This window comes from Stegostoma tigrinum, chromosome 33 (genome assembly GCF_030684315.1).
Source record: "Stegostoma tigrinum isolate sSteTig4 chromosome 33, sSteTig4.hap1, whole genome shotgun sequence".
NCBI lineage: Eukaryota > Metazoa > Chordata > Chondrichthyes > Orectolobiformes > Stegostomatidae > Stegostoma > Stegostoma tigrinum.
This window is the reverse complement of record NC_081386.1, coordinates 23,180,382-23,203,832: the sequence shown is the minus strand read 5'-3', so window position 1 is coordinate 23,203,832 and position 23,451 is coordinate 23,180,382. Positions and strand designations below refer to the sequence as shown.

Below are 23,451 nucleotides of genomic sequence, written 5' to 3'. Positions count from 1 at the left end.
GAAAAAGGTGTCCATGCACTCCTTACAAACTTTTACAAAGTTAGAGATTACATTGGAATTTAAAAAAACTCGACGTTCAAATGAGTTTTCATACATCAACACATAACAGAAAAGGGCTTGTTCTGAGTACAGAACTAATGAGCAAGTTACTGAATTAATTGCTGGATTGTACATATGCCTTTGAAATAACAGTAGTGCAGGATCACTGAGGCCTACAGTAGTGTTGCTGAGGGCACTTTAACATTTGTAACTGTAAGATAAAAATAATTAAATCAATCTGAATTTTACTTAAAGAATGGAGAATTTCTTAATGGTCTGTGAAAAGCAATCACCACTTTCTTTGCCCGAAACCTGATATTTTCACTTCCTAAGTTGAAGGCAAAAAGATAGTCACAGATTGCTGCCTTCAATGCAATAGACAGTTTGACATTAACAATTTACAATAAGCCTGAAATCATTTCTAAATTCATTGTGATACAATACAATGGGCCCTTTAGCCCCGAGATCACATTGGAAGTCTAATTTCAATTTCTATAATTCACCTTGAAACAACTCCAAATCAACAACCACACAAACCAAGCTAAACACCAATTAATGAGTCAATTCACGACTTGGGACAGATTCTGGTTAAACTATTGTCCTGCTCATGATCTGCTCTTGATCATTGATAGGCGTGAGGCATGGAAAGATGTCAATGAAGTTTTATTCTAGATTGTAGCTGTGCAGAAGTATCTAACATTACACAAACCATTGGAAAATCCCAACAGGTCGAGCAGAACCTATGGAGAGAAATCAGAGTTAATATTCTGGGTCTGGTGAATCTTCTTCATAAGACTTCTGAAGAAGGGTCACTAGATCCGAAACATTAACTCTGATTTCTCTCCACAGGTGCTGCGGACCTGCTAGGATTTTCCAACAGTTTCTGCTTTCGTTTCAGATTTTCAACATCTGCAGTTCTTTCAACTTTTTTAAAATCTATTTTTACAACTCGATTAGACTTTCACAAGTGATGTTAGCAAATGACTGAAATTCCTATGAAGTTTAGGGGAGCAGTGAACTCTTTTGGCTAAACAGCTTGCAAGTTGTTCGGAATAAGGGCACGGGCATAGGTTCAGCTCGAAGACCTGCCTCCTTGCCTTGCTTCTGTGTGTGGATAAACATAGCAAATCACAACTCCCCAAAACAAACTGCCCTCATAACAATCCAGAATGGGACGCCAGCAGATAATGAGCTGATGTACAGTACTGCTGTAGGCACTGGACCAAACTCCTGAAATATAAGCACTTGTGGCTAGAGATTCAATCGTCATCCGAAACCTGGCACCAGGCCCCTGCTCAGTGACCAGCTGTCTGTAACTGGGGTTAATTTCATTTATATGTTGCTGCTGCCGGGGTGCCCAAACTGCGAAACTGGCAGCGTAACAAGGAAACTGTTGCTGAATCAGGGATGCATAACAGTCTACGGCCTCATTTTGCCTTCAAGATCTTTTGGTTGTGACTTGGGGGTCCCAAATTTTGGCAACGTGGGAGATAGTGGTGGCAATGGTAATATTCCTGGACTAATAAACTAGCAATATAAATGAATGTTTTGGGGATTTAGGTTCAAAACCCACGCCAGCAACTGGTGGAATTCAAATTCAGTGAATAAATCTAGAACATAAAGATAATGTCAGCAATCGTGGCCGGAACTGCTTTCAAAAATTGTTGCAAAAGCTCATCTGGTTTGATAATGCCATTCACGAAGAAAATATGCAGTCCTCACTCGATCTGGTCTAAATGTGAGTTCATGTTCACAACGATGTGATTGACTCTTAACTGCATCAGACATGGCCCAGTGAGCCAACCAGTAGAAGGGCAATTAGGGACAGTCAACAAATGTTGACCTTGCCCAAATACCAACATCCTGTCAAAGAATAAATAAGGGGTGGACATCAGATGGAGAACAAATAACATGCCATTTGCTTCTGGTGAGAATGAGAATTCAAAGGGCATATTGTGTGATGGGGAAAGGGACAATTACCATATCATGCCATACCATAGAACCCCTACAGTGTGGAAGCAGGCCCTTCGGCCCAACAAGTCCACACCGACCCTCACAGCACCCCCCCAGACCCATACCCCCATAACCCACTAATCTACACATTACAAATTAATGAATGAAACCTGCAACAGTAGTAGATTCGCCAACTTTAGGTACATTTAAGTCGTCATTGGATAAGCATATGGACTACATGGAATAGTGTAGTTTAGATGGGCTTGAGATCGGTATGACAGGTCGGCACAACATCGAGGGCCGAAGGGCCTGTACTGTGCTATAATGTTCTATGTACTCTATGTTCTATGTACCTGAGGTTATCTCTACCATGCAGAGCATTCCTCAAGTAGAGTGTAATTTTGTCAAAGAATAGAAAGTGCCTAGCAAACTTTAACTGATCCATCAATGTCTAGGATGGAGTCCCAAACCAGTTTATGAACAAGTTGAGATAACAAGGGGTAGAGCTGGATGAACACAGCAGGCAAGCAGCAACAGAGGAGCAGGAAAGCTGACGATTCGGCCCCAGACCCTTCATCAGAAAATTTCCCAGGGGAGAGGGTGGTTGGTTTTCATTTGTTGAATTCAACTAGCAACAAATGGGACAAGCACAAAACTACAGATTACAACAGGAACAGACAATCGGTATTTTTACAATCAAACTATCCAGGGATATTATGATACAGCTCTGAAGCAGAAAATCTTGAGAAAATTTCCTGAGGAAGGTCTAGGCCCAAAATGTCAGCTTTCCTGCTCCTCTGTTGCTGCTTGTCCTGCTGTGTTCATCCAGCTGTACACCTTGTTATCTCAGATTCTCCAGCATCTGCAGTTCCTACTATCTATGAACAATTTGACAAAGGTTTGTCCCATGTAGATTGGAGAGAGCCAATAAGGGAACTGGACTAGAGGAATGCCCACAGTGCACTCATAATTAGTCACAGTAACAAATTCCTCAGAGCTTCAGCATTCATCATCTAACACTCTATGGTATTGTTCTAGCCTTTCCTTTATTTTGCACTTTAACAGTGCTAAAATATTCATCAGCCTACTTAACATTCATCAATATCCTGCCTATGACAGAAATCACTCAGCAATTGGCTGTAAAATTCCAGTACACATTAGAACTAATTGAGGTTCAGTTATTTGCCTCTCCAGAGACACCAAGTGCCAGAGATGCAACACAATCCATTAATTTGTCATCATTAAACCATGCTTAAGTCTGTACGGGGGTTCCCCGATTTACAATTGTCCAACTCACAATCCTACAGAGGGTTGTATTTTAAAAGGTTCAAAAATGAACTTCTCCCATAAATATGAATGGTTATTGTGTATTGTCTGGCATTGTGTTCTGACTTCCGAACATACTCAAGAACAGAACCTGTCCTGGGGACTGCCTGTATGTGTAATTAAAGTCATGGTCACAGAAACAGGAACTCCTATAATTTTGCCAATCTCAAATCTTGCTAACTTTTAACAAGTAAGGCCATGTCAGACTGAATTATGCCAGAAAATGTGTACATTTTGTAAAGTGGTATAATTTCAGTATGTAATAGATATTAGAAATGTAAATAGACCATGTTCCCCATTTATCTGATAATAAATGTCTAATTTACTTCCCTTCATCGTTAATTTTCAAACAAAAGTTTGAAAGATACAACTGCAGTTAGTGTCTCTCTCATTTTCTTTACTAGCTTTTCAGAATTGAGTTCACAACAGTATGCAAATCCCCACTGACATGTAAACTTAGAGTGCTTTAGAAGAGTTGGGGGCTGGCGGGGAGAGGGTGGTTGGTTTTCATTTATTGAATTCAACTAGCAACAAATGGTACGGATTACAACAGGAACAGATGACTGGTATTTTTACAATCAAACTATCCAGGGATATTATGATACAGCTCTGAAGCAGAAGGGATCTGAACCTCAACTTCCATGCTCAGAGGTGGAGACACTACCACTACGCTACAAGAGCATCACACCATGAGCTGGTATTTGAGTGAATCTGATCATCTAGTTACTAATCAACCTGCTCAGAGATGACATTATACACCCCCGGAACAGGCCAGACATAAGCCCAGGTCCCCTGGTTCAGTGGTGGGGACTCTACTTCTATACCTCAACACCCCCAAGCAATCAACCGGCAACAAACATTGTCAACTTTTTCCGGCCTGCCCAAATTTCCATTCAGCCACTGCAGTCAACTATTCCTGTTAAACTGATTTCTCCTTCTCAGGTTGTCACTTGCCTCCCAGAAGTAACAAGTGCTGGTACAATTTATGAATATGTCATTACTAAATCATGCTTAACTCAATTTGTGGAACCAAAATTACCATCGCGAAACATTCAGTCTTATAATCTCCCCAATCCTAAAATCATTGTTCAAGAAGGGGAGTAGAGACAACCTTGGTAATTACAGACCAGTGAGCCTTACCTCAGTTGTTGGTAAAGTGTTGGAAAAGGTTATAAGGGGTAGGATTTATAATCATCTAGAAAAGAATGAATTGATTAGGGATAGTCAGCATGGTTTTGTGAAGGGAAGGTCGTGCCTCACAAGCCTTATTGAGTTCTTTGAGAAGGTGACCAAACAGGTAGATGAGAGTAAACCGGTTGATGTGGTGTATATGGATTTCAGCAAGGCGTTCGATAAGGTTCCCCACAGTAGGCTATTGTGCAAAATGCGGAGGAATGGAATTGTGGGAGATATAGCAGCTTGGGTTGGAAATTGGCTTGCTGAAAGAAGACAGAGGGTGGTAGTTGATGGGAAATGTTCATCCTGGAGACCAGTTAATAGTGGTGTACCGCAAGGGTCGGTGTTGGGTCCACTGCTGTTTGTCATTTTTATAAATGACCTGGATGAGGGCGTAGAAGGATGGGTTAGTAAATTTGCAGACGACACTAAGGTTGGTGGAGTTGTGGAGAGTGACGAAGGATGCTGTAGGTTGCAGACAGACATAGATAAGCTGCAAAGCTGGGCTGAGAGGTGGCAAATGGAGTGTAATGCAGACAAGTGTGAGGTGATGCACTTTGGTAGGAGTAACCAGAAGGCAAAGTACAGGGCTAATGGTAAGATTCTTAGCAGTGTAGATGAGCAGAGAGATCTTGGTGTCCATGTACACAGATCCTTGAAAGTTGCCACCCAGGTTGACAGGGCTGTTAAGAAGGCATACAGTGTTTTAGCTTTTATTAATAGAGGGAACGAGTTCCGGAACCAAGAGGTAATGGTGAAGCTGTACAAAACTCTGGTGCGGCCGCACTTGGAGTATTACGTACAGTTCTGGTCACCACATTATAAGAAGGGATGGGAAGCTTTGGAAAGGGTGCAGAGGAGATTTACTAGGATGTTGCCTGGTATGGAGGGAAGGTCTTACGAGGAAAGGCTGAGGGACTTGAGGCTGTTTTCATTAGTGAGAAGAAGGTTGAGAGGTGACTTAATTGAAACATATAAAATAATCAGAGGGTTAGATAGGGTGGATAGGGAGAGCCTTTTTCCTAGGATGCTGACGGCAAGCATGAGGGGGCATAGCTTTAAATTGAGGGGTGAAAGATATAGGACAGATGTCAGAGGTAGTTTCTTCACTCAGAGAGTAGTAATGGAATGGAATGCTTTGCCTGCAATGGTAGTAGATTCGCCAACTTTCAGTACATTTAAGTTGTCATTGGATAAGCATATGGACGTACATGGAATAGTGTAGCTTAGATGGGCTTGAGATCGGTATGACAGGTCGGCACAACATCAAGGGCCAAAGGACCTGTACTGTGCTGTAATGTTCAACGTTCTATGTTCTATGTTCTAATGTAACATTGAGTGGGTTTTTTTAAAGGGAGATGCAGGCAGTGTCTGTCATATCAAGTGTACAAGGAATATTTTAATGGGACGGTTTCGAACACTGTGCTTGAATCACAGAAGTGAACATTCGTCTTTTTAAAATAGTAAATGAGTAAAAATGTCTTTTTCTTGTTGCTTCTACTCACCAGCCATTGATAACCCCATCAGGATTTAGCATAGGAATGATTTTGAAGATGTAGGAGTCCCGTAGACTGCGAGCAATGGGGTCATTACTCACTAGGAATTCCAGTGTGCCCTTCATGACCCAGCTGGCATTGCTCTCTCCAGGGTGGACTCGAGCTGTCAGTACCACATAGTGCCGATTCCCTGTAACATATAGCAGGGTAACTCATCAGCATCCCTTCTATTCCTCAAAGATAATATGGTGTGAAGGTGGATGAACACAGCAGGCCAAGCAGCATCAGAGGAACAGGAAAGCTTGACGTTTCGGGTCGAGACCCTTCTTCAGAAATGATTTTTTTGAAGGGTCTCGACATGAGATGTCAAGCTTTCCTGCTCCTCTGATGCTGCTTGGCCTGCTGTGTTCATCCAGTTTCACACAGTGTTATCTCAGATTCTCCAGCATCGGCAGTTCCTACTATCTCTGTAACCTTCTATTCCTCAGATGGGTTTGGCACTTCATACCAAAAAAAAACCTTTTCCTGGAGGATCATAGGTATAAAACAACATGTCTAATCTGCGTTATCTCAGACAAAAATGACAATGAATCCATTTCCTTGCTCTGTACACTGCAAAGTGGACTTTCAATTCACTATCTCAGTCACCATCTGGTGTTCCAGGCAGCCAAACTTAGGTCATTTTGGTAAGGCCCAACCATAATCTGAGGACCTAGCCCAAAATGTAATGTTCACAATGCCATAATGTCCTGCTCAACCTCCAGTGTCTCCAACTATTTCTCTGACTACCTTGGTCTGGCAAAAATGTTGGGCTCTTCCAGAAAATATGTATTGACTTGTGTGTGTCAAGGTAGAAGATAGAATATTTACTTGAGTTCCCCCTATACTCTCACTCAACCAAGCCAAGCGTTATTTCCCCTTCCACCATTCAAAGAAAGGAAAGATGGATAAATTCAGTGATATCCATTGCCCATAAATAATTCATTTCTTTAAAAATGTTCTCCTTTGATCAGAGAAGGTTAAGGAAAGTTTTAATGGAGGTATTTAAAATTATGATGGCCTTTGATGCAGCAAATAGGGATAACTCTTTCCACTGGCAGAAAGATTGAAAATTAGATAAGTTTGAAAGTAATTAGCAAAACAGCCAGAGGTATAATGTGAATTTTTTACTCAAAAATTTATGACAATCTCAAAAGCACCGCTAGAAGAATAGAGGAAGCAGATTCATGAGTACTTTACAAACTGTGAGTAAAAGTTAAGCTTTTGAGACCAAAAGTCAAAAGTTAGGGTGACAACTTTTTTGCGGGGGGGTCAAAATCCATGCCAGTTCCTGGCAACTACTGATAATAAAACAATCCCTGTGCTTGCAGGTCATGGTTCTGAATTCAGGAGGCAACTATTATCCAAGGCTAGAGATGGTAGGAACTGCAGATGCTGGAGAATCTGAGATAACAAGGTGTAGAGCTGGATGAACACAGCAGGCCAAGCAGCATCAGAGGAGCAGGAAAGCTGATGTTTCGGGCCTAGACCCTTCTTCAGAAATGTTTGGGTCTAGACCCAAAACATCAGCTTTCCTGCTCTTCTGATGTTGCTTGGCCTGCTGTGTTCTTCCAGCTCTACACCTTGTTATCTCTATTATCCAGGGCTATCTGTTTCTTATAGTTTAAATGAGAAAAGATTAGTGATGTAAAGAAAACTCACTGCATGGTTCTCACCACATCATCTTCCAAAAAGATCATAAGGTATATGAAAAATTAATGCTGGATTGGACAAAGTCAGGGTTTGCTTTTAACTGTATGTGGCATCAATATTACTCCTGTAAAGATGGTAATTATCAGTTAAGAGTTGGATACTTGAAGATGATAAAATTAAAAGTTATGGGGAATGAGCAGAGGTGTGGAACACTTTGGCTATATGGTATTCTCCTATATCAGAATGCTGCCATCAAGCAAAAGAGTCAATCTGTCACCACAAGAGCAAGTAATGTGGCATATGAGTTTGCCTGCCAGCATGATACCATGTATATGGGCTGTACATCTCAATGACTCATGGATCGTATCAAATGACATATCCCTTTTACAATCTGTATTGGGGAAAATACCAGCTGTGCTAAACTAACCAGTCCATGCTTGTTAAACTCAGAACACAGAGTACAGCAGTTGCTGACTTGCTCACCAAGCTGATAAGTTTGTTCACAAACATTGCATCACCATGCTAGGTAACATCATCAGATGTCCAAAAACATTACATAGGGAAAACCGGACAGAAATTAGCTATCAGGACTCAGGATCACCAATTAGCTACAAAGAAACATGACCAACTATCACTCATTTCAATACACATGGACAAAGAGGGACACCAATTCGACTGGGACACTGTAGCCATCCAAGGACAAAACCAGCAAAGACATGCATGAGAATTCCTGCAGACCTGGCCCTCAAACCCAAACTCCATTAACAAACATGTAGAGCTGGACCTCATATATCAACCACTAAGAAACAAATCTACAAGTGGTGCCACCAACTCCAACAAACCAGGACACTTGAAAAAGCAAGCGGGACAGAACATCGATGCTTCACCGGAGGCACGCTGATGATGTTACCTTGCAAGGTGATGAAACGTTTGTGAACAAACTTATCAGTTCACCAAAAAAGTCAACAACCATGTCAACAATTCAAGCTACAAATCTTCTCACTAGTTGTCTACAGGCCTCCAAGAAGTTCCAGAGATGTAGAGGAAAGGATTGCCAAGATGATTCTGGATAGGAGCAAAGGTAATAGGGTAGTTGTTATGAGGGCTTTAACTTTCCAAATATTGACTGAAAACGCTATAGGTCGTGTACGTTAGATGGGTCCATTTTTGTCCAATGTTTACAGGAGGGTTTCCTGACAAAGTACGTGGATGGGCCAATAAGAAGAGATTTGAATTTGGTTCTGGGTAATAAACCAGGCCAGGTGTTAGATTTGGAGGTAAGTGTGCACTTCAGTGATAGTGACCACAGTTCGGTTCCGTTTACTTCAGCAATGGAAAGGGATAGGTATATACTGCAGGGCAAGAGTTATAGCTGGGCGAAAGGCTATATGATACGATTAGGCAAGATTTCGGATGCATAGGATGGGAAAGGAAACTGCAGGGGCTGGGCACAGATGAAATGTGGGGCTGATCAAGGAACAGCTAATGCGTGTCCTTGGTAATAATGTACCTTTCAGGCAGGGAAGAAGTGGTCAAGCGAGGGAACTGTGGTTTACTAAAGAATTTGAAACCCTTGTCATGAGGAAGAGGGAGACTTATGTAAACGTGAGGCGTGAAGGCTCAGTTAGGGCACTTGAGAATTACAAGTTAGCCAGGAAGGACCTAAAGAGAGAGCTAAGAAGAGCCAGGAGGGAACGTTAGAAATCTTTGGCAGGTGGGATCAAGGAAAACCCTAAAGCTTTCTATAGGTATGTCAGGAACAAAGGAATGACCAAAGTAAGATTAGGTTCTGTCAAAGATGGTAGGGGAAGTTGTGTGTGGAATCCAAAGAGATAGGAGAGGCACTAAATGAATATTTTTCCTCAGTATTCACAAAGGAAAAAGACAATGTTGTCGAGGACAATACTGAGATACAGGCTATTAGACTTGACGGGACTGAGGTTCATAAGGAGGAGGTGTTAGTAATTCTGGAAGGTGTAAAAATAGATAAGTCCCCTGGGCCAGACGGGATGTATCCTAGGATTCTCTGGGAAGCTAGGGAGGAGATTGTAGAACCTTTGGCTTTGATATTTATGTCGTCATTATCTTCAGGAATGTGCCAGAAGATTGGAGGATCGCAAGCATTGTCCCCTTGTTCAAGAAGGGGAGGAGGGACAATGCTGGTAATGACAGACCACTGAGCCTTACTTCAGTTGTGGGTTAAGTGCTGGGAAGGATTATAAGAGATAGGGTTTATAATCATCTGGAAAAGGAATAATTTGATTCGGGATAGTCAACACAGTTTTGTGAAGGGTAGTTTGTGCCTCATAAACCTTGAGTTCTTTGAGGAGGTGACTGAACAGGTAAATGAGGGTAAAGCGATTGATGTGGTGTTTATGGATTTCAAGAAAGCGTTTGATAAAGTTCCCCATGGTAGGCTATTGCAGAAAATACAGAGTCATGGGATTGAGGGTGGTTTAGTGGTTTGGATCAAAAATTGGCCAGTTGGAAGAAGACGAGGGTAGTGGTTGATGGGAAATGTTCATCCTGGAGTTCAGTTACTAGTGGTGTACTGCAAGGATCTGTTTTGGGGCCACTGTCGTTTTTCATTTTTATAAATGACCTGGATGAGTGCGTAGAAGGATGGGTTAGTAAATTTCCAGATGACACTAAAGTTGGTGGAGTTGTGGATAGTGCAAAAGGGTGTTGCAGGTTATAGAGGGACATGGATAATCTGCAGAGATGGGCTGAGAGGTGGTGAATGGAATTTAATGCAGAAAAGTGTGAGGTGATTCACTCTGGAAGGAGTAACAGGAATACAGAGTACTGGGCTAATGGTAAGATTCTTGGTAGTGTCGATGAGCAGAGAGATCTCGGTGTCCACGTACGTAGATCCCTGAAAGTTGCCACCCAGGTTGATAAGGTTGTTAAGAAGTACAGTGTGTTAGGTTTTATTGGTAGAGGGATTGAGTTTCGGAGCCATGAGGTCATGTTGCAGATGTACAAAACTCTGGTGTAGCCGCACTTGGAGTATTGAGTACAATTCTGGTCACCGCATTATAAGAAGGATGTGGAAGCATTGGAAAGGGTGCAGAGGAGATTTACTAGGATGTTGCCTGGTATGCAGCGAAGGTCTTATGAGGAAAGGCTGAGGGACTTGAGGCTGTTTTCGTTAGAGAGAAGAAGGTTAAGAGATGACCTCATAGAGACGTATAAGATGATCAGAGGATTAGATAGGGTGGACCGTGAGAGCCTTTTTCCTCAGATGGAGATGGCTAGCACGAGGGAACATAGCTTTAAATTGGGGGGTGTTAGATATGGGACAGATGTCAGAGGTAGGTTCCTTATTCAGAGAGTAGTAAGGGCATGGACTGCCCTGCCTGCAACAGTCGTAGACTCACCAAGTTTAAGGGCATTTAAATGGTCATTGGATAAACACATGGATAATAATGGAACAGTGTAGGTTAGATGGGCTTCAGTTTGGTTTCACAAGTCGGTGCAACATTGAGGGCCGAAGGGCCTATACTGCGCTATAGTGTTCTATGTTCTATGTTCTGAAACCTTGAACAAGGTACAGCATTAGATGCAATTCTGTTCCTGGACAACATTTAACTAAACAATCCAGACAGTGCTAAGACATACATCCAAAACTAATTGAAGATTATCAGTCAGGCTTATGGTGTGTTTCATTTCTATGTGCTAGAAGCAATGTATATTTCCACATAAAATCCTGTGTGTGTTTGCCAAAAAAAAGATTTTTGTATACATTGCCCTTTTTTTTACTGAAAACAGTTATGGATACTATCATTCCTAATTGCATTCACCATTGCACTGCCCTGACCAATCAGAGTCTATCTACCTGTGTGAGATTAATCAGCTCACTAAGATTGACAGTTAACAGGTCATTTCCATGTCAATCATGATCCAATCTATCACTGTTCTCATGCTGTATAAATTGATGTTCCCTTTCAAGGCTTTTTCTCATTTCCCAGCCCTGATGAATGCAAGACTAAAAGCTTAATTTTGTGTTTCTTATTAGCAATGTTTAAGTTACATAATACCAAACAATTAATTGGATTCATCTTTTAAAGAGCCAAAATAGGTAAGATGGGCTGAATGGATTCTTTGTACCCTGTACGGTATAGCATTCAATCGGTGTGTTACCACACTGAATTCAAAACAATCTAACATTCGCAGATATCAAATGACATTCAACAGTTACTGTAGGTTACCACACTGGTCAGTTATCCTCATTTAAATCTTTATGTTAAAAATAAAACTCACATAATTTTCCTTAATGATTCTATTTGTTCAATTTTTCAAATCCTTGTCTTGCATGCATAACATCCCCAGTGGCTGGGAATGTTATGGTTCAATGCTTATTCAGTAAACAAGGAGGTCAGAGGCTGAGCGAGAATCAATTTTCTGGAAGTACAATGTCTAATGAAATAAATGATACAGATGTAATTGTTTGAGCAGTCTCTGTGTTTTGTGGGGTTCAGTGCTTCTGAGTGACATTAACAAAAGGTAACTGCTGTTAGTTTTCTAGTGATAGAAAAGTAGAGGGAAGTCAAGCAGGGAAAAGTGAGTGACTGAAGGACCTGGTGGCTTTGTATTTCAGTCACACTATTGCTACTGGAATATCAATTTTCAGAACAAAGTAACATGAAAATTGAGTTAGTGGGGAAGGTAAAGCATAAATGTGCAGGAGTTTTATAAAGATCTGCCACAGAAGCTAACACAACTCCTTTGATTAGACAAATAATAGTAGGTCCAGTACTCAGACAGAGCCAATAACATAAAGTCAGCAGGAAGTACATCTGGGCAAAAATTGCCAGACATATTCCAAAACGTTTGATAGCTATTTTCTAGTGAATTGTTTGTGCTCATGGTCTCAATCATACATTAAAGCAATTTACTGTCAAAAATAATTTGAAGTAAAATCAAGGAAGCATATTTTAATTTTCCTTTAAGGTTTTCATTACAACATGTTGACAGATCACCCTGCTATGAATGGAATGTGTTCTACTTCAGGTAACATATATCAGTATTATGTGACAAGAACACAAGCTTCAGTTTGATGCATAATAGAGTTTCCCTATGCTGCTCTTATCAATCCGTCCTCAACAAGATCAGACAGCAAGATGCAAAATAAAGTTTCCGAAAATTAACCCAACACTATGCTTCATTAGAAAAGTATCTCCAACATTATTCCACTTTGCTTACTCTATCTCTTACCCAGAAATGTAGAAGTCCATTAAAGGACTCTGACAAATGTTCTGACTAAAACCAGCCAATCCACCGAAGACAGGGTCATAGAGTCATACAGCATTGAAACAGCCCAACGCCATTAGTCTTACAGTCCAAACAATCCACACGACCATGTTCCCAACCAAACTAGTCCCATTTGCCTGTGTTTGGTCCCTATCCCTCCAAACCTTTTCTATTTATTTACTTATCCAAATGTATTTTAAATGTTGTACCTGTACCTGTACCTGTATCCACTACTTCCTCTGGCAGTTCATTCCACATACAAGCCACTCTCTGCATAAAAAAGTTGCCCCTCATGTCCTTTTTAAACCTTTCTCCTCTCTCCTTATAACTATGTCGCCTAATTTTGAACTCCCATACTCTAGGGAAAAGATCTTTGCTATTCCCCTAATCTATGACCCTCATTTTCCTTGTCTATCTAGGTAATTACTGAATAAACTTACTGCCACAGCCTAAGGTGACATCTAATTGACTGGATTTAAGCTCAACTTCCATCGGTGAAAAAAGGTAGTTCACTAAATCACAATGTCACACAGCTCCTTTTTAACAGACTGCATTACAGTGTCTCCAACCCACTGCATTACTCAATCTAACGTACTGTGTCAACTAATCCCTCTAACTCACTCTCTCATTCACTCACCTCATGTTACTGAAGTACACATTCCCTCTATCACTGTTTGTCTAACTTTTTGCCCTCCTTAGACCTGCTAGCCCTATACATCACCCCATCTGTCCCTACATCACTGTGTCCAGTTATCTTTATCATCTAACTTACAATGAAATGTACTCACCTCATTTCAGTCACTAGTCCCACTACCACACTACGTTACTCAGAGCCTGTATCAGGCAGCTTTTTAATCCATTGGGCAGAATTTAATGCCTTTACCCAAGATGGATTTTGTAGTGGCAGTATTTAACCCAATGGAAGAATGGGACCTCGGAGTTCAGCCACTGTCTCACCTCTGTCTCAATACAGTCTAAGGCAGGAAGGCTCAGGGACCACCCTGCAGCCCCAGGAGTAGATGGGGGCTCACAGCAAGACAAGGCTGAAGAACAAACACGGACGAGGTTGACAGCTGGCTTCCAGGAGGTCCCCCATTCAAAAGCACTCTCCTGTGCCTCCTTGAGGAACCTGACATTGGGAATGGAGGGAGTAGGAAGGTGGCAGGTGGGCAGCTGAAAGCTATCCTCTCCTTGATATTGCTCAGCTATCACCCTCAGCGATCCTGGGCATCAGGTGGATGCACTACCAACAGCTGCCACTGCCGTCCATGATCTCAACACTGCCAAGGAGCAATTCAGCCTCCTGCAGATAGGGGGCAATGCCAAGTACAGTACAAACTAAATAATATACCCGCACACCCACTTGCTGAGATACACCAAAGTTTCAATCATCCCTCGGCGTCAATAAAATGCATCAACTAAAGAGCAGTTCTTTATGAAAAGGAAAGAAATATGTTGAAAACTTACAAAATTGATGCAACTCCTCACGTTGGGATCCAGGGCCTGCAGTAATTGTGATCACTGGGCACCTGTTACCCCCCAGTGTAGAACACAGTGTCTGGTGTCGAAAATAAACCTGGTCAGGATTCAGTGACTCCTCGAGGAGGTGCAGGTGGGTCTGAAACATGGATAAAGATGAAACCTTAAGATTAATGTACTGCGTTAGATTTTCTTGTCCACTTGTGTTTTTCAACCCTCCAGACTGCAATCACTCTTCAACTGAGTGAAACTGTTGCAGGAAGATTTTGCGTTTAAGGTCATTGAGGAAGTGATCCACTTCTGGTTGTGAATGATGCGATTGTCTGTGGCTTATTATTGAGAAATGACCATTATTCACAACTCATTCTGCTGGTATAGGTAAAGTGTCCCAGGCTGCAACTTGAAAATATCTTGCATAATGGCCATTGTATGAGATGTAAGCAGATGGTGTTTTGTTGACTTAGTCTTTAGAAGAGAAACTAATGGCTGCCAAACGCTACCCAGCTCAGAAAAGGGGGTCAAAGGAAAGCAGCTCAATTAATCACGGGCCAGAAAAATTGTTGTAGCTGAAAGAGAATTACCAGCTGACTTGCCTGTGTTGTATCTTTTGAAAAAAGGCCCGGTTTGCATGTTAGAAAGTTCCATGACATTTTTCAGAAAAGAGTTGGAGCATCCTCCCAATGCCTCTGGCCCTAATTTATACCCTAACCAATACCACAATAACAGATCATTTATCTTTTTGCTGCTGCGAGACCTTGACATGTACAAATTGGCTGCCATGTTTCCCTATGACTGTGATTACCCTTCAAAAGTAGTTAATCGACTGTGAAGTACTAACAGGCATTGTGAGGGCCTGAAGGTTGAAATCTAGATGCAATATTCTTCCTCACTTAAACTGAACTAGGCGATCTTCTGGGGTGGAGATTGGTGCAATAAGGTCCCTGAATTGTGCTAACACTGATCTCTCTATTGCCCCAGTGCTATGTATGTCTAAATTCAAGTCTTATTTTCAGTTACAGATCAGATGATAATGTGGTACAAATTCATTTTACAACCACTCCTAAAATTATTTAGAAATAAATAAAAAGACCAACTTCAATATCCTGACTACATTAGCAATGCCCAGCATAAGTGATTCAGAATAATTTGCCTCCACGAAGTGGAACGATCTCAAATGTCCTTTTATTCATATAAATTTTTTATTGAGAAACAAACTCAGCATTAGATTTCATTTCAATATAATTTTAAGTGAAAAAAGAAATCCAACTTTGCTTTGCAGTGAAATCTAATTTAAAGTACACCTGTAACAAATTCGTTTATAAAAATAATGGCTTTTCCCTCATTGCTCTGGATCACGTTTGCAAATGATTAAAAATCTTTCCTGTCATTCAGGGCTCAATGTGCCTAAAAGATATACAATGGGATCTGAATTTTGGAGAGCATCATTGAAAGATGTTGGGAGTGGAGCCAGTACGGGTTGGGGTTATAAACAGGTAGGATCAATATTGGGCAGGGTATGAAGGGGTGGGGGCCAGAAGGGGCAGGGTCAGTGTTCAGCCGTGTTCATATGGGGGACGTGATGGCCTAGTGGTATTATCACTGGACTGTTCATCCAGCGAGCCAAATAATACCCTGGGGATCCAAGTTCGAATCCTGCCATGGCAGATGATGGAATTTGAATTAAATTTAAAAATTCTGGAATTGAGAATCTAATGATGACCACAGATCCATTGTTGAATGTTGGAGAAACCCGTCTGGTTCACTAATATCCTTAAGGGAAGGAAACTGCCATCCTTACCTTGTATGACAAACGCTCGACTCCAGACTCACAGCAATGTGGTGGACTCTTAACTGCCCTATAGGCAATTAGGCATGGGCAATAAATGCTGGCCTAACTAGCAAACGCCTTAACCCATGAATGAATAAAGAAAAATAAAATCACCGCAGATTCGAGAGAGCGATGGGACCCTCCTGGAGAGTCCACTCAATATCCTTCATTGGATTGCAAGCCTGCTCTCTGACAATTAATTGTTCAATTCCTGAAAATAGCAAGAGACTGTCTGTTCCCCACACAGCGCTGATCTTAGATTGTTATTCCAACTCAATTTGCGGCAGCCCACATGCAAAAGTAAAACCTGCCTGTGAAGTTTTACAATACCATGTGACTGATTTCATTATTGGACTTTATGGTCATGTCACATATGGGAGGGACTGTTCTGTAGATGTGGTCACTGTGGCATTTTGCAGTACTTTTCCACAAGAGTACCATAAAGAAGTTACACACCATCAGTGTCGAGTAGGTGTACGGATAGTGATATGCCAGGTAGCAGACATCCTTCAAGTGTAGGAAAGTGACAGTGAATGTCAAGGTGTAGAATGATGTTTCCTTCTGCCCTCTTGCAGCTGCGCTATATCTGCAATAATGATTTCTGAGGAAACAGAATAATATTCAGCTGTTATCTGTACAAGAAATCCACAGTGTTCTTGTTTGCTAAATGTGCTATGGTTCAATACCTGTCAAAATGGCGAATTACATTTCACAAGAGAGCCTTATATACACATAAATGTATTTTCTGAATGAAAAACACATTTGTCTGTATTTTTTGAAATGTGTGCATCATACATTTCACATCTCTGTGGATTTCACATCTAATTACAATATACAAGTAGGAACAGTGCCCAATATATATTCTCACAAGTAAGATATACAGAAGGGTCGTTGCATCATGAAATGTGAAATTCAATTTCACCATATTTAGTAATAGGCTGGTCCCAGGAATGAAATGACCAAAAAAAAGTCATATAAATCTATCTAATTCACTAAAATGTTCCCCGTTAAAAGATTTGGCCTGAAACAAACAAATATCATGTGATTAATTCACCATGGTCTTATCAAGTGAAGTAGCAAATCACTGAGTTGGACAAAGTATCACCAGGAAGGATCACAGACATCCCCAGAACACATTGAAGGAAAACACATTTCACAAATAAATACAAATATCATTAGCACATACTGAAAGGTAAGTATGTTACACAGAAATCTGCATCGCACAAGTATGTACATTGCATTTGTGCGCACATTAGTGAAACATGAGCTTAGCACCTGAGCAAAATTCAAATGCTGCCTCTTACATGCATTTTGTTTGAGCAAACATTCATTTTGCCTCCTAAAATGTTGGAGATTAAAATTGTTTAAAAATCAGTTCTAATTTTTAAACCTATAACAAAATTTGCGAAAGCAATTATAAAGAGATTAAATTCTGAAAAATAAAGTGACAGTGAAGACCATTTCAGGTTCTACATTTTGAGAAATCATCGCATTATTATTATATGTGATCCAAGGATATCAGATACTGACAGCTGTTGATGTGCTCAGAATATTAGCCTAAACCCTTCAGAGAGGAATGAATATTCCTCCACCTCCATAGCAAGCAACAATGTGAAAAATAATTAAATATTCCATTCTCTTACAAAGGTATTGAACCATAACATCAAAACACCATGCATTTAAAATGTTTCCACTAAATGTTAAGAATATTTCATATCCTATGGACCTCTACAGTAGACACAAATAGATCAAGATAATTTTGAACAATGCCTAGTGTTTAAAATCTACGATACAAGTTAAATGAAAGAAATGTTACCACTTAAACTCAAATACATCTCAAATCCTAAACCATAGAATATCTGCATTCATTTCACAGAGTCAGAGATGGCAATTTAAAATGAATTAACCATTTCCCTCTCTCACACAGAAGGTCCTTTTCTGGTCATCTGTGGCTTTTGCACATTTTTACATTTCAGGTTAGAGATAATGTTCTCCAGGATTAGTAGGTGGATACTTAATATGTACAGTTGACAACACTGTTTATATAACAGTGGCATTAACCAATCCAAATGAACAGGTCAGTGTCTCCGTTACAGAATCACAGAATAGTTAGAGTCTGAGGGAAGCCATTTGACCGATTGTACCAGTGCTGGTCTGCTGAAGGAGCACTTCACTGGTCGCTCCTCCTCTGTCTTTGCTCGAAAAGCTGAAATCATTCCTTTACAGATACTGATCCAATTGCTCTTCAAAAACCTCAGTTGACCCTGCCTCCACCAAACTCTCAGACAGTAGATTCTGATCCTAAACCCCTACTGCATGAAAGAAACTTTCCTCTTGCTGCAATTGCTTCATTTGTCAATTACAGCAAATCTGTGCCTTATTCTTCAACCTTTCCCCAGTAGGAATGGTTTTTTTCCAGTTTACTTTGTCCATTGATCTCATAGTTTTGAAAAGCCCTAATAGATGTCCTCTCAACCTTCTCTTCTCAAAGAAAATAGTTCTAATGGCTTTAATCTATGTAACTGAAGTCCCTCATCCTTGGAGCCATTATCATACCATCTCTAAAGCCTTCACATTTTCCTGTAATGTGGACACCAGACAGAGAACTAAGCTTTCAGTTGACGTCAAGCCAGTTTTCTCTGTAAATTTAACATCCACTCCTTACTTTTGTTTCCTACTAACACACCCTAGTTGTAAATTTAATTCATTTTGTGGGTTGTGTGCGTCACTGGCTGGCCAGTATTTCTTGTCCATCCCTAGTTTCCTTTGAGAAGGTTGTGGTGAATTCTCATCTTGAACTGCCGTAATCCACCTGCTGTGGGTTTACAGAAGCACTTCACTGGTCGCTCCTCCTCTATCCTCCTCCCTCTAAAATGCTTTTAGGGAGGGAATTCCAGGATTTGGACCTAGCAACAGTGAAGGATCGGCGATAGATTTCCAAGTCAGGACAGTAAGTGACTTAGAGGGGAACTTCGAGGTGGTGGTGTTCCCAAGTATCTGCTGCTCTTGTCCTTCTAGATGGAAGACTGTGTGTGTTTAGAAGATGCTGTTTGAGGATCTTTGGTGAATTTCTGCAGTGCATCTTGTATTTAGTACACACTGCTGCTACTGAGCGTCGGTGATAGAGGGAGTGGATGTTTGTGAATATAGTGCCAATCAAGCAGGCTGCTTTGTCCTGGATAGTGTCAAACTTCTTAAGCGTTGTTGGGGCTGCACTCATCCAGGCAAGTGGGGAATATTCTATAGCACTACCTGACTTGTGCGTTGTAGATGGTGGATAGCCTTTAAGGAGTCAGGAGGAGTGTTCCTCGCTGCAGTATTCTTAGCTTCTGGCCTGCTCTTGTAGCAACTGTGAGGCCAGGTGACCTACTACTGAAGAAGAAGAATCCCTACAGTGTGGAAACAGGCCCTTCGGCCCAACAAGTCCACACCGACCCTTAGAGCATCCCACCCAGACCCAACCACCTAATCTACACATCCCTGAACTCTAAGGGCAATTTAGCATGGCCAATCCACCTAGGGTGCACATGTTTGTGGGAAGAAACCAGACCACCCGAAGGAAACCCACACAGACACAGGGAGAATGTGCAAACTCCACACAGACAGTTGCCCAAGGCTGGAATTGAACCCCTGTCCCTGGTGCTGTGAGACAGCAGTGTTAACCGCTGAGCCACCATGCGCCCAATTAAACAACTCACGAGAGGAGGAGGCTTCACAAATACCCATATCCTCAATAATGAAAGAGCCCAGCACATCAGTGCAAAAGATAAGGCTGAAGTCATATTAATTAATTACTGATCAATGATAACTCCCAAGATTCTGATAGTGAGGGAATCAGTGATGGAAATACCATTGAATGTCAAGGAGTGGTGGTTAGGTTGTCTCTTATTGGTGATGATCATTGCCTGGCACTTATGTGGTGGAAATGTTACTTGCCAGTTGTCAACCCAAGCCTGGATATTGTCCAGAACTTGTTGCATTTGGATACAGACTGCTTCAGTGAGTGAGGAGGTGTGAATGGTGCTGAACATTGTGTAACCATCAGCAAGCATCTCCACTTCTGATCTTATGATGGAGGGAAGGTCAATGATGAAACAGCTGAAGACGGTTGAGCTGAGGACACTACCCTGAGGAACTCCTGCGGAGATGTCCTGAAGCTGAGATGAGTGACCTCCAAGTACCATGACCATCTTCCTATGTGTCAGGTATGACTCTAACCACCGAAGAGTTTTCCCCCTGATACCCATTGATTCCAGTTTTGTTGAGGCTCCTTAATGCCTTACTCGGTCGAATGAGAACTTGATATCAAGGGCTGTCACTCATACCTCACCTCTGGAATTCAGCTCTTTTGCCCATGTTTGAACCAAGGCTGGAATGAGGTCAGGAGCCAAGTGGCCCTGGCAGAACCCAAACTTGGCGTCACTGAGCAGGTGATTGATGAGCAGGTGCTGCTTAGTAGCACTGTTGACGACACCTTCCATCACTTTACTAATGATTGAGAATAGCTTGATGGGGCAGTAATTGGCCGTGTTGGATTTGTCTTTTTTTTTAAGTACAAAACATACTTGTGCAATATTCCACATTGTCAGGTTGATGCCAGTGTTGCAACTGTACTAGAACAGCTTGTCTAGGGAAGCATTGAGTTCTGGAGCACAAGTCTTCAGTACTATTGCTGGAAAGTTGTCAGAACCTGTAGCCTTTGCAGTATCAAGCACCACCAACTTTCTCTTGATATCATTAGGAGTGAATTGAATTGGCTGAAGACTGGTATCTGTAACGCTGGGGACCACTGGAGGAGGCCAAGATGGATCATCCAGTCAGCACTTCTGACTGACGTTTGGTGCAAAAGTTTCAGCCTTGTCTTTTGCATTGATGTGCTGGGCTCTTCCATCATTGAGGATGGGGATATTTATGGAGCCTCCTCCTCCAGTGAGTTGTTTAATTGTCCACCACCATTCACGATTAGATGTAAAAGGTCTGCAGAGCTTAGATCTGATCCGTCGGTTTTGGGATCACTTTGCTCAGTCTATCGCTAGCTGTTTATGCTGTTTGAAATGCAAGTACTCCTGTTCTGTGGCTTCACCAGGTTGACACCTCATCTCCAGATATGCCTGGTGCTGCTCCTGGCATGTCCCCCCTGCATGGTCCATCAACCAGGGTTGATCCCCAGGCTTGATGGTAGTGGTTGAGTGGGGGATATGCCGGGCCATGAGGTCACAGCTTGTGCTGGAGTATAGTTCTGCTGCTGTTGATGGTCCACAGCTTCTCATGGGTGGCCAGTCTTGAGTTGCTAGATCTACGTGAAGTCTGTCCCATTTAGCACAGTGATATTGCCACACAACACAATGGAGGTTATTCTCAATGTGAAAAGACAGGACTTCGTCTGCACAAGGACTGCGCAGTAGTCACTCTTATTGATACTATCATGGACAGATACAACAGCAGCTGGAAGATTGATAAGGATATGGTCAAGTTTGTTTTTCCCTCTTGTTGGTTCCCTCACCACCTGCCACAGACCCAGTCTAGCAGCAATATCCATAGGATCTGACCACTTCAAATCAGTCGTATTGCTGCCAAGCCATATTTGGTGGCGGACAATGAAATCCCCCATCCAGAGTATATTTTGTGTCCTTTCCATCCTCAGCGCCTCCTCTAAGTGTTGTTTAATGTGGAGGAGTACTGATTAATCAGATGAGAGAGGATGGTATATAGTAATCAACAGGAGGTTTCCTTACACATCTTTAACCTAAGCCACGAGACTTCATGGACTGGAGAATCAATGTTGAGGACTCCCTGAACAATTCTCTTCTAACTGTATACCAATGGGCACCCCCTCTGCTGAGTCTGTCCTGCCCAGTGGGACATGACTTATCCAGGGATGATGATGGTGGTGTCTGCAAGGTATGATTCCTTGAGCATGACTATATCAGGCTGTTGCTTAACTAGTCTGTGAGACAGCTCTCCAGTTTTGGCACTAGCCCCTGGATGTTAGTGATGGGGACTTTTGCAGGGTCGATAGGGCCATTTCTGCCACTGTCTTTTCCAGTGCCTAGGTCAATGCCAGGTGATACATCTGGTTTCATTTCTTTGAGACCTTGTAGTGATTGGTACATCTGAATGGCTTGAATGGCCATTTCAGAGGGCAATTGAAAATCAACCACATTGTTGTGCATCAAGAGCCATATGTAGGCCAGACCAGGTGAGGACAGCAGGTTTCCTTCCCTGAAGGACATTAGTGAAGCCAGATTTTTTTTTGCCCTGACAATCATCAATGATCTCTTAATTCCAAAGTTTTTTCTAATCCTGCGGCAGGATTCAAACTTAGGTCCCCAGAACATTATCTGGGTCTCTGGATTTATGGTCTGGCAATAATACCACTAGGCCATCACCTTCCCTACACACAGGATGTTCACATTAAGTGCTTGGCCACTTATGTTGATATTAATTTATTGTCCTGTGTGCCATAGCCTACAGGAATCCTTTGTTTGATTGGACAAACCTCACTGTACAATGCTACAGCTGAGATTTATTTATTTGTACATGGGATAGTGGTGTCACCCATCTCTAATTGGTTTGAGAGCAGTGAAGAAACAGTTACATTGCTGTGGGTCAGATGTAGACCAAACCAGGTATAGATGGCAAATGTCCTTCCCTTCAGGAAAAGTGAACCACTAATGGATGTGTTTTCATGATGATTGACAGTGTTACCAAAACGTTAGCTTCCTATTCCAGATTTTAATTTAATTCAAATTTTACCATCTGTCATGGGAACTCATGTCCCCAGACCAAGTTGGTCAACAGCTTTTATTACAACCAGGCAAAGGTGAAAACAATGCTCTTCCTTTCACTGCTCAGTTGCTTTCTATCCATCTCAATGGGGTAACCAACGGCTGGTCATCCCCAAAATTACAAAGTTGTAACACTGTAGCCATACTGAAAGTTAAGTGCAAAACTCTTGGCAATCTTACTCCAAATTATCAAAGTGTGAGAAACATCCAACATTGGGCTTCATCTGGTGCTATTTGGACAAATTTGTATTTCCAGTGTTTGTTTAACACATTTCCACTGGGGAATTCCAACTACCCATTCACTTTATTGGGGTGGAATGAATGAATTAAATTCTTGTTGCTGTATATTTCAAACTGTAAACTAGCAGAGCCATCCATCACTGGAAATAACATTCCATATATATTCTGTTACAGCCCAAAG

At 41.6% G+C, this 23,451-nt stretch overlaps 1 protein-coding gene across 3 annotated transcripts in view; it reads right to left on the bottom strand.

Moving 5' to 3' along the window:
* Positions 1–23,451, bottom strand: part of LOC125467389 (cytosolic carboxypeptidase 4) — a 250,089-nt gene that overhangs the window by 129,227 nt on the left and 97,411 nt on the right. For all 3 annotated transcript variants that reach the window (XR_007250625.2, XM_048563165.2, XM_048563166.2), the window contains 3 exons: positions 16,699–16,843; positions 14,403–14,553; positions 6,000–6,180 (listed from right to left, as the gene is read on the bottom strand). Coding sequence is in view for 2 of the 3 variants with exons in the window: in XM_048563165.2 (XP_048419122.2) it covers positions 6,000–6,180; positions 14,403–14,553; positions 16,699–16,843 (477 nt within the window). In the remaining variant the exon portion in view is untranslated. The remainder of the gene's footprint in view (positions 1–5,999; positions 6,181–14,402; positions 14,554–16,698; positions 16,844–23,451) is intronic.